This window comes from Mustelus asterias, chromosome 2 (genome assembly GCF_964213995.1).
Source record: "Mustelus asterias chromosome 2, sMusAst1.hap1.1, whole genome shotgun sequence".
Lineage (NCBI taxonomy): Eukaryota > Metazoa > Chordata > Chondrichthyes > Carcharhiniformes > Triakidae > Mustelus > Mustelus asterias.
In genome coordinates this window covers 2,905,479-2,917,228 of record NC_135802.1, presented here as the reverse complement: position 1 = coordinate 2,917,228, position 11,750 = coordinate 2,905,479, and the positions used below count along the sequence as shown (strand labels likewise).

At 49.2% G+C, this 11,750-nt stretch overlaps 1 protein-coding gene across 1 annotated transcript; it reads right to left on the bottom strand.

Moving 5' to 3' along the window:
• Positions 1-1,745: 1,745 nt before the first annotated feature.
• LOC144504687 (fucolectin-1-like) lies at positions 1,746-11,218 on the bottom strand. The gene is made up of 4 exons (XM_078230404.1): positions 11,152-11,218; positions 8,995-9,271; positions 7,531-7,692; positions 1,746-2,325 (listed from the first exon to the last, which is right to left on the bottom strand). Exons 1-4 carry the CDS (start codon positions 11,216-11,218, stop codon positions 2,301-2,303), a joined length of 531 nt encoding a protein of 176 aa, XP_078086530.1. The 3' UTR covers positions 1,746-2,300.
• Positions 11,219-11,750: the final 532 nt, after the last annotated feature.

Here is an 11,750-nt window from a genome sequence, read left to right as displayed (position 1 = left end):
CACCACCACTGACGGCAGCCGATTCCACTCGCCCACCACCCTCTGTGTGAAAAACTTCCCCCTAACATCTCCCCTGTACCTACCCCCCAGCACCTTAAACCTGTGTCCTCTCGTAGCAGCCATTTCCACCCTGGGAAAAAGTCTCTGAGAGTCCACCCGATCTATGCCTCTCAACATCTTATATACTTCTATTAGGTCTCCTCTCATCCTACCTCTCTCCAAGGAGAAAAGACCGAGCTCCCTCAGCCTATCCTCATAAGGCATGCCACTCAATCCAGGCAACATCCTTGTAAATTGCCTCTGCACCCTTTCAATCTTTTCCACATCCTTCCTGTAATGAGGCGAGCAGAACTGAGCACAGTACTCCAAGTGGGGTCTGACGAGGGTCTTATATAGCTGCATCATTATCCCCGGACTCCTAAACTCAATCCCTCAATTGATAAAGGCCAGCACACCATACGCCTTCTTTACCACCTCCTCCACCTGGGGGGCTGATTTTAGAGTCCTATGGACCCGGACCCCAAGGTCCTTCTGATCCTCTACAGTACTAAGAGTCTTTCCCTTTATATTGTACTCCTTCATCCCATTTGACCAGCCAAAATGGACCACTAGGCATTTATCTGGGTTGAAGTCCATCTGCCACTTCTCCGCCCAGTCTTGCATCCTATCTATGTCTTCTTTGTGCTTTAATGAGTTTTAAGGGGCGTCTGGACAAATAAGTAAAGTTAATTTATTCGTCACAAGTAAGGCTCACTGCAGTGAAGTTACTGTGAAAATCCCCAAGTCGCCACAGTCCGGCGCCTGTTTGGGTCAATGCCCCTAACCAGCACGTATTTCAGACTGTGGGAGGAAACCCACGCAGACATGGGGAGAATGTACAAACTCCACACAGACAGTGATCCAAGCCAGGAATCGAACCCGGGTCCCTGGAGTTGTGAAGCAGTAGTGCTAACCACTGTGCCACCGTGCCGCCCCCGGATACATGAATAGGATAGGAATAGAGGGATATGGTCCCCGGAAGGGTAGGGGGTTTTAGTTCAGTCGGGGAGCATGATCGGTGCAGGCTTGGAGGGCCTGTTCCTGTGCTGTAATTTTCTTTCTTTGTTCTTTGACGTGAACGCACTGGAGGGAGTGCAGAGGAGATTCACCAGGATGCTGCCTGGGACGGAGCGTTTCAGTTATGAAGAGAGGTTGGATAGGCTTGGGTTGTTTTCATTGGAGCAGAGAAGACTGAGGCACGACCTGATCGAGGTGTGCAGGATTATGAGGGGCATGGACAGAGTGGATAAGGAGCAGCTGTTCCCCTGGGTTGAAGGGTCAGTCACGAGGGGACACAAGTTAAAAGTGAGGGGTGGGAGGTTTAGGGGGGATTTGAGGAAAAGCTTTTTTACCCAGAGGGTGGTGAGGGAGAGAGGGAGGGAGCGAGACCCCAGAGTAGGAGGGAGGGAGGGAGCCCTGGTGGGGAAGAGGGATAGGGAGGGGGATCCTGGAGGGGAGGGGGGGGAAAGGAGGGGACGAGGTAGACCACGGTAGGAAGGGAGATGCCCTGGGGAGGGAGGGAGAGAGTGAGGGAGACCCCATGGGGAGGGAGGAAGGAAGGGAACTCTATAGGGCGGGGGACCCGGGTGGGAGGAGGTTTGTGTGTCCAGTGGGGAAGTGGATGAATATCCCTCAGTGAGATGGTGTGGAATGAGTTGGTGAGATTCCTGTGGGTGATTGGTAAACAGGACAGACACAGTAACAATGATCTGCAATCAGCAATTTTATTCATGATTTTTCCTCAAGGAACAGAAAGGTTTATAGGTTGTACACACATCCTGATAGAACTGGAACTGCAGCAGACCCAGAGTCAATACTCAATCGGTATTCACACACTCACTGATGGGGAGAAACTGCACGGACTCCAGGATGAATCCTAGTTTCTCCAGAGCTGTAAGTTTACCATTCAAGTTGGATTCCCGTTGCCAGCCAGTGGGACAGAGGTGGGATTGATCCACCTTTCTGTGTTCCTGTGTTGGGAACACAGTGTTTTACAGAATCATTCTCTGCCGTTTGTCCCCTGGTCTCTGAGCCCCGTCCTTCAGCCTGTGATTGACTGGGAATGTTGCTTGGTTGGGAAGAAATTCCCTCTGTTCCCGGGTGTGTTGCAGGAAGTTTGGAGGCAGACTCATTGTGTGAAATGATTACTAGAAGCAGCATTGCAGAGAGCGTGGTCTCTCCAGGGAGAGCAGCTGATAATGATCTGGACTGGTCGCATAAGCTCAAAGCACAAAGTGGATCGTCCCAAACAAGCGGCGAGTTCAGATTATATGGACATGATCCTCTCTGGAAAAACAAAATCAAGGAATAATATTGTTATTTTTCATTCACAGGATATGGGTCACTGGTCAGAGCACAGTTATTACCCTCTCCCACCACAACCTGCGACCAGGAAAATGGGAATTCCCATTTGCATCTTGAGAATGATTTGATCAGGAACAGGGCTAGTTCAATACAGGGAGGACTGGTGCTGAGTGATTGGCTGCCATGCTACATGGGACTCTCAGAGAACAGCTCACCTCTGACCTGTGACATTAGCTTCCTCAGAGCTTTGTGTGGCTAAAGCCTTGGTCACCAGCCAGTGGTGCCCCCTGATTGGTGGGGAGCCATCCTTTAACAAGGTGAAAGGTCAGTGTGAGTTGGTGCAGGCAGTGTGACCTCTGCCACTCCCAATGCCAGTTCGAGATTTGACCAATGGGACAAGACTGGCATGTACACGATGATGCCCTGTCACCATGGGCTCATCCAATGGCTGGCACAGCTCAGGGGGCAGCAGGTTCAAGTGGCGCAGGAACACAAAATCCAGGCGGCTGCAGGTTCTGCTTGTGTTCCCCGGGGGAATGTGAAAAGGTAGATTGCAGCTCCAAGCTCCTTGAATGACGAGTGAGATGAAGATGAAAGCAAATCATAAAGAGTCTGTCTGATACACACCAGGAGAATTCTTCAAGCGTGAGGCAGGCTGAAAGACGATAGGCTGGGAGGAGAGCTGAGGAGATGAGAATGTTCTGGAAGTTAACAGGAAAAGGAAGCCAATCTCTCTGACTGCGTGTAAAGCAGGAAGCGGCGGGGGAGAGATAGAGTGGCTCCTATCAGGAACAAGGAGGGTGACAGAGATGAGGGGTGTTGATTATGAGGAGAGACTGAGCAGATTGGGTTTGTACTCGTTGGAGTTTAGAAGGCTGAGGGGTGATCTTATAGAGACCTATAAGATAATGAAGGGGCTGGATAGGGGAGAGGTGGAGAGATTCTTTCCACTTAGAAAGGAAACTAGAACTAGAGGGCACAGCCTCAAAATAAAGGGGGGTCAGTTTAGGACAGAGTTGAGGAGGAACTTCTTCTCTCAGAGGGTAGTGAATCTCTGGAATTCTCTGCCCACTGAAGTGGTGGAGGCTACCTCGTTGAATATGTTTAAATCACGGATAGATGGATTCCTGATCGGTAAGGGAATTAGGGGTTATAGGGATCAGACGGGTAAGTGGAACTGATCCACTTCAGATCAGCCATGATTTTATTGAATAGCGGGGCAGGCTCGAGGGGCTAGATGGCCTACTCCTGCTCCTATTTCTTATGTTCTTATGTTCTGAGATGCTTCCAGTTGAGGGCATGGCTGGAATACAGGGTGAGGCTTTTGTCTCACTGTTCATTCAGGGAGAGAATGCTGAGCAGATGTCGGGAGAAATGGAGGTGGTCGATGGAGTGAATGGGGAACTGGGGAAGAGGAGGTATTGGCGTCTGTTCAAAGTGGATCAGTTTCCTGCTCCCGAAGCTTGGTAACCCAGCTTTCTAAATGACGTGGGGGGAGAGGGGAGGTAATGGAAGGGATTGTCTTCATCTTCCAGTCTTTGTGAGGTGTGGGATATAATCACTGCCCCTTGCTGTCAGACACTAAGGTATGGGATATGGCTCTGTGTCACGATGCTGGTTAGGAGAGATGGTGCAGACTGGATGGGCCAAATGGCCTCGTTCTGAGCTGTAAGAATTCTGTGATATTGGGGAGGGTTCCAATGACTGCAGAGTGTGTGGCACCCTTTGGGGAAAACGTTCTTCCCCGCTCCACTCTGATCTCTCAATGTGTTTACCGCGCCGCTCTGCTGCTTATTGGCTGCTGGATGAGATAAAGCTTCTTCCAATTCACTGGATTTAAGTCCCTCATAATTTCACACACCTCAATCCCCTCAGCCTCCTCTGATTTAAAGACCTATCCCATCTCTCCTCATCCTCCACCTCCTCTCTGCCTCTTTAGATAGAATCACATCCTCCTCGTAGCCCGGTGAGCAGAATTAGACAGTGTTTAGTACAGTTGCAGTGTAAGCTCTCTGCTTCCTTGGTGGATACACATCGCATCCTGTCTTTATCTAGAACATAGAACATAGAACAGTACAGCACAGAACAGGCCCTTCGGCCCACGATGTTGTGCCAAGCTTTATCTGAAACCAAGATCAAGCTATCCCACTCCCTATCATCCTGGTGTGCTCCATGTGCCTATCCAATAACCGCTTAAATGTTCCTAAAGTGTCTGACTCCACTATCACTGCAGGCAGTCCATTCCACACCCCAACCACTCTCTGCGTAAAGAACCTACCTCTGATATCCTTCCTATATCTCCCACCACGAATCCTATAGTTATGCCCCCTTGTAATAGCTCCATCCACCCGAGGAAATAGTCTTTGAACTTTCACTCTATCTATCCCCTTCATCATTTTATAAACCTCTATTAAGTCTCCCCTCAGCCTCCTCCTCTCCAGAGAGAACAGCCCCAGCTCCCTCAACCTTTCCTCATAAGACCTACCCTCCAAACCAGGCAGCATCCTGGTAAATCTCCTCTGCACTCTTTCCAGCGCTTCCACATCCTTCTTATAGTGAGGTGACCAGAACTGCACACAATATTCCAAATGCGGTCTCACCAAGGTCCTGTACAGTTGCAGCATAACCCCACAGCTCTTAAACTCCAACCCCCTGTTAATAAAAGCCAACACACTATAGGCCTTCTTCACAGCTCCATCCACTTGAGTGGCAACCTTTAGAGATCTGTGGATATGGACCCCAAGATCTCTCTGTTCCTCCACAGTCTTCAGAACCCTACCTTTGACCCTGTAATCCACATTTAAATTAGTCCTACCAAAATGAATCACCTCACATTTATCAGGGTTAAACTCCATTTGCCATTTTTCAGCCCAGCTTTGCATCCTATCTATGTCTCTTTGCAGCCTACAACACCCCTCCACCTCATCCACTACTCCACCAATCTTGGTGCCATCAGCAAATTTACTGATCCACCCTTCAGCCCCCTCCTCTAAGTCATTAATAAAAATCACAAAGAGCAGAGGACCAAGCACTGATCCCTGTGGCACTCCGCTAGCAACCTGCCTCCAGTCCGAAAATTTTCCATCCACCACCCACCACCCTCTGTCTTCGATCAGATAGCCAGTTACCTATCCAATCGGCCAACTTTCCCTCTATCCCACACCTCCTCACTTTCATCATAAGCCGACCATGGGGGACCTTATCAAACGCCTTACTAAAATCCATGTATATGACATCAACTGCCCGACCTTCATCAACACACTTAGTTACCTCCACAAAAAATTCTATCAAATTTGTGAGGCACGACTTGCCCTTCACGAATCCGTGCTGACTATCCCGGATTAATCCGCATCTTTCTAAATGGTCATAAATCCCATCCCTAAGGACCTTTTCCATCAATTTACCAACCACCGAAGTAAGACTAACCGGTCTATAATTACCAGGGTCATTTCTATTCCCTTTCTTAAACAGAGGAACAACATGCGCCACTCTCCAGTCCTCTGGCACCATCCCCGTGGACAGTGAGGACCCAAAGATCAAAGCCAAAGGCTCTGCAATCTCATCCCTTGCCTCCCAAAGAATCCTAGGATATATTTCATCAGGCCCAGGGGACTTATCGACCTTCAGTTTATTCAAAACTGCCAGTACATCCTCCCTCCGAACATCTATTTCCTCCAGCCTATTAGCCTGTAACACCTTCTCTTCCTCAAAAACATGGCCCCTCTCCTTGGTGAACACTGAAGAAAAGTATTCATTCATCACCTCGCCTATCTCTACTGACGCCATACACAACTTCCCACTACTGTCCTTGACCGGCCCTAACCTCACCCTGGTCATTCTTTTATTCCTCACATAAAAGTAAAAAGCCTTGGGGTTTTCCTTGATCCGACCCGCCAAGGACTTCTCATGTCCCCTCCCAGCTCTCCTAAGCCCCTTTTTCAGCTCATTCCTTGCTAACTTGTAACCCCCAATCGAGCCATCTGAACCTTGTTTCCTCATCCCTACATAAGCTTCCCTCTTCCTTTTCACAAGACATTCCACCTCTTTCGTGAACCATGGTTCCCTCACTCGGCCATTTCCTCCCTGCCTGTCAGGGACATACCTATCAAGGACATCCAGTATTTGTTCCTTGAAAAAGTTCCACTTTTCATTAGTTCCTTTCCCTGACAGTTTCTGTTCCCAACTTATGCCCCCTAATTCTTGCCTAATCGCATCATAATTACCCCTCCCCCAATTGTAAACCTTGCCCTGCCGTACGGCCCTATCCCTCTCCATTGCAATAACAAAAGACACCGAATTGTGGTCACTATCTCCAAAGTGCTCTCCCACAACCAAATCTAACACTTGGCCCGGTTCATTTCCCAGTACCAAATCCAATGTGGCCTCACCTCTTGTCGGCCTATCCACATATTGTGTCAGGAAACCCTCCTGCAAACACTGCACAAAAACTGCCCCATCCGAACTATTTGACCTACAAAGGTTCCAATCAATATTTGGAAAGTTAAAGTCCCTCATGACAACTACCCTGTGACCCCCACACATATCCATAATCTGCTTAGCAATTTCTTCCTCCACATCTCTATTACTATTTGGGGGCCTATAGTAAACTCCTAACAACGTGACCGCTTCTTTCCTATTTCTAACCTCAGCCCATATTACCTCAGTGTGCAGATCCCCCTCGAAGTGCCTTTCCGCAGCCATTAAACTATCCTTGATTAACAATGCTACTCCTCCACCTCTTTTACCAGCTTCCCGACACTTACTGAAACATCTATACCCCGGAACGTCCAACAACCATTCCTGTCCTTGTTCTCCCCACGTCTCCGTAATGGCCACAACATCGTAGTCCCAAGTACCATTCCACGCCCCAAGTTCATCTACCTTGTTCCGGATGCTCCTTGTTATGTTATCTACTTGTTATGCTGCAATGATTGGCTATGATCTCCAATTTCCTCCGTTCTGCTCCTTTCCTTCCCCTATCTCAGTGTTAATATTGTCTTTTCCCAGGCCGACCCAGAGGTAGGAAAGCTTTGCTGAACAAGGATTGTAATCTCAGCGGTGCTGGAATGTGTGGAGATGTCGGGCACTGGTCGACAGGCCCCTGAAGCTCCGAGCAATGAGGTCGCTGAGTGTAAATGGGAGCTGGTGATGCAGCGACTGAGGTGAAGCTTCAGAATTCATACTCACTCATGGTGAGGCTCGTGGCTACCAAATGCTTTCACCTCACACAGAGTCAGGGCCACTCTCTTGTTTGGAATGCTGACAGTCAGGTAACGGCCGTGCACTCCCAGATTGCTGCAACGAAAGATTCGAGTCTGTCCGGCTGGAATGGATTCGATTTCGGCACATCTGTAACAGACAAAGAGAATCAGGAGAGACTGAATCTCCACAAAGCAACTGCACACCATCCCTGACACACGCCAACATCCCTGACACACGCCAACATCCCAGACACACTCCAACATCCCAGACACACTCCAACATCCCAGACACACGCCAACATCCCAGACACACTCCAACATCCCAGACACACTCCAACATCCCAGACACACTCCAACATCCCAGACACACTCCAACATCCCAGACACACTCCAACATCCCAGACACACGCCAACATCCCAGACACACTCCAACATCCCAGACACACTCCAACATCCCAGACACACTCCAACATCCCAGACACACTCCAACATCCCAGACACACTCCAACATCCCAGACACACTCCAACATCCCAGACACACTCCAACATCCCAGACACACTCCAACATCCCAGACACACTCCAACATCCCAGACACACTCCAACATCCCAGACACACTCCAACATCCCAGACACACTCCAACATCCCAGACACACTCCAACATCCCAGACACACGCCAACATCCCAGACACACGCCAACATCCCAGACACACGCCAACATCCCAGACACACGCCAACATCCCAGACACACGCCAACATCCCAGACACACGCCAACATCCCAGACACACTCCAACATCCCAGACACACTCCAACATCCCAGACACACGCCAACATCCCAGACACACGCCAACATCCCAGACACACTCCAACATCCCAGACACACGCCAACATCCCAGACACACGCCAACATCCCAGACACACGCCAACATCCCAGACACACGCCAACATCCCAGACACACGCCAACATCCCAGACACACGCCAACATCCCAGACACACTCCAGCATCCCTGACACACTCCAGCATCCCTGACACACTCCAGCATCCCAGACACACTCCAACATCCCTGACACACGCCAACATCCCTGACACACTCCAGCATCCCTGACACACTCCAGCATCCCTGACACACTCCAGCATCCCTGACACACTCCAGCATCCCTGACACACTCCAACATTAAACAGAGCAAAGGCTCGATAATCACACTCTGCAACTTTACATTACAGGGGGGTTTCTACATGACGGGGGGTTTGGGGGGGATGGGGGGAGTGGGGGGGGGTTGGGGGATTGGGGGGTGCTAGGGGAAGATGGGGGTCTGGGAGTGTTAGGGAGCATCGGGGGAGTGCTGGGGGTGGGGGGGGAAGGGGGTGTTGGAGGTGTTGGGGTGTTTTTGAGTGTTAGGGGCTGTGGGGGGTGTTGGGGGGGGGTGTTGGTGGGGGTGTGAACATTACACTTTATTGGCCGTCCCATTGTTTTTCAGGCAGTCTCCGATGTGAATCTTTGCTCCGTTAAGGGCCCCTCCTTCCTTGCTGGTGGTGATTTCGACAATGTAGACTCGGTAATGGTAATGCATATCAACCCTCCACCATGGAGAATCTTCCACACGTGTCTGGCTGCACGATCCCAAACTGAAAGCCGTCATCTCATTCCCATCAATGGCGTGTGGAGCTGCTCCCAAGAAACTTGACAGGCTGGACTGGGCGGCCCGAATGGTCGATACCAGATTTCCTGCAATCAGGAGAATGGAAGTGGTTGAGAACATTCCCTGCGACTGACCTGGGACAGAATGTATCCTGTCCTAAACCGGAGGGAATTGGGCAAGGGACCGGGGGTGTCGAGAGCAAGCAGTTTTTACAATCGGATATGGGATCAGGAATGTGCGACTGAAAGGTTGGTGAAGGCTGATTCCAGAACAGCTCCAAGAAAAGTCGAGTGGTAATAGTCGGAGATTTTACCTTTCCCAACATTGACTGGGACAGCCATAGTATTAGAGGGTTGGATGGAGAGAAGTTTGTAGTGTATTCAGGAGGAATTTCTCATTCAGTATGTGGACGGCCCGACTAGAGAGGGGGCAAAACTTGACCTCTTGGGAAATAAGGAAGGGCAGGTGACAGAAGTGTTAGTGAGGGATCACTTTGGGACCAGTGACCATAATTCTATTAGTTTTAAGATAGCTATGGAGAATGATAGGTCTGGCCCAAAAGTTAAAATTCTAAATTGGGGCAAGGCCAATTTTGATGGTATCAGGCAGGAACTTTCAAAAGTTAATTGGGGGAGTCTGTGGGAAGGCAAAAGGATGTCTGGTAAGTGGCACGCTTTCAAAAGTGTGTTAACCAGGGTTCAGGGTAAACACATTCCTCTTAGAGTGAAGTGCAAGGCTGGTAGAAGTTGGGAACCCTGGATGACTCGGGATTTTGAGGCCCTGGTCAAGAGGAAGAAGGAGGCACATGACATGCATAGGCAGCTGGGATCAAGTGGATCCTTTGAAGAGTATAGAGGGCGTTGGAGTAGAGTTAAGAGAGAAGTCAGGAGGGCAAAGAGGTAGTAGTGGAAGCGGGTACAATTTTGTCGTTTGCAAAGCGTTTAGACAGTTATAGAGTCATAGAGGTTTACAGCATGGAAACAGGCCCTTCGACCCAACTTGTCCATGCCGCCATTATTTTTAAACCCCTAAGCTGGTCCCAATTGCCCGCATTTGGCCCATATCCCTCTATACCCATCTTACCCATATAACTATCTAAATGCGTTTTAAAAGACAAAATTGTACCCGCCTCTACTACTACCTCTGGCAGCTTGTTCCAGGCACTCACCACTCTGAAAAAATTACCCCTCTGGACCCTTTTGTATCTCTCCCCTCTCACCGTAAACCTATGCCATCTAGTTTTAGACTCCCCTCCCTTTGGGAAAAGATATTGACTATCTAGCTGATCTGTGCCCCTCATTATTTTATAGACCTCTATAAGGTCACCCCTCAGCCTCCTACGCTCCAGAGAAAAAGTCCCAGTCTATCCAGCCTCTCCTGATAACTCAAACCATCAAGTCCCGGTAGTATCGTAGAAAATCTTTTCTGCACTCTTTCTAGTTTAATAATATCCTTTCTATAATAGGGTGACCAGAACTGCACACAGTATTCCAAGTGTGGCCTTACCAATGTCTTGTACAACTTCAACAAGACGTCCCAACTCCTGTATTCAATGTTCTGACCAATGAAACCAAGCATGCTGAATGCCGTCTTCACCACTCTGTCCACCTGTGATTCCACTTTCAAGGAGCAATGAACATGTACCCCTAGGTCTCTTTGTTCTGTAACTCTCTCCAATGCCCTACCATTAACTGAGTAAGTCCTGCCCTGGTTCAATCTACCAAAATGCATCACCTCGCATTTGTCTAAATTAAACGCCATCTGCCATTCGTCAGCCCACTGGCCCAATTGATCAAGATACATGGGTAAAATGGATATGGATCAAACGCGGGCAAATGGGCTTAGCTTCGTGGTTAAAAACAAAGGGGTGGCGTGGACAAGTTGACCCAGATCCTGACCTGAGCCAGAGCCCGCATCCTTTCCCAGGTTTGGAATCAGCTGTAACGGAGGCTAATGAATTGCTTACCTGTGGATGGATGGGCGCAAGCCGTGCCCCAGAGACAGGCGAACACCAGCAGGTACTGAGGTGACATTCTGTCGAACAGACAAAATACACAGAAAGGTTACACACGGAAAATGATGCTGCTGATTTCGGGGGAGGATTGCTGTGTCCCTGGCAGATATTATCCACACTTTCATTCACATTTATTGGGTGAATTTGACCATCCAGTCATGTTGGAAAGATGTTACTGTTTCTCTTGTTGACTCTGACTGGGACGGTTCAGTCCCACTGGGAGATGAGAATGTCGATCGAATGTACAGCACAGAAACAGGCCATTCAGCCCAATAGGCTAATGCTGACCTTAATGCTGTGCAGAGCCTCCTCCTATCCCCCTATCAGTGTATCATTCTATCCCTACCCCCCCGCCACATGTTCCAATGTGTCTGCCCTCCTCATCACAGTAAGAAGTTTAACAACACCAGGTTAAAGTCCAACAGGTTTATTTGGTAGCAAAAGCCACACAAGCTTTCGGAGCTCTTAGCCCCTTCTTCAGGTGAGTGGGAATTCTGTTCACAAACAGAGCTTATAAAAACACAGACTCAATTTACATGAATAATGGTTGG

Excerpts from the sequence above, each read along its gene's own strand:
- LOC144504687 (XM_078230404.1), bottom strand. The coding sequence starts at position 11,218 with ATGTCACCTCAGTACCTGCTGGTGTTCGCCTGTCTCTGGGGCACGGCT. Across the intron at positions 9,272-11,151 it reads TTGCGCCCATCCATCCACAG|GAAATCTGGTATCGACCATT; the intron begins GTAAGCAATTCA and ends TCCTGATTGCAG. Across the intron at positions 2,326-7,530 it reads AGCCACGAGCCTCACCATGA|AGAGGATCATGTCCATATAA; the intron begins GTGAGTATGAAT and ends TTGTTTTTCCAG.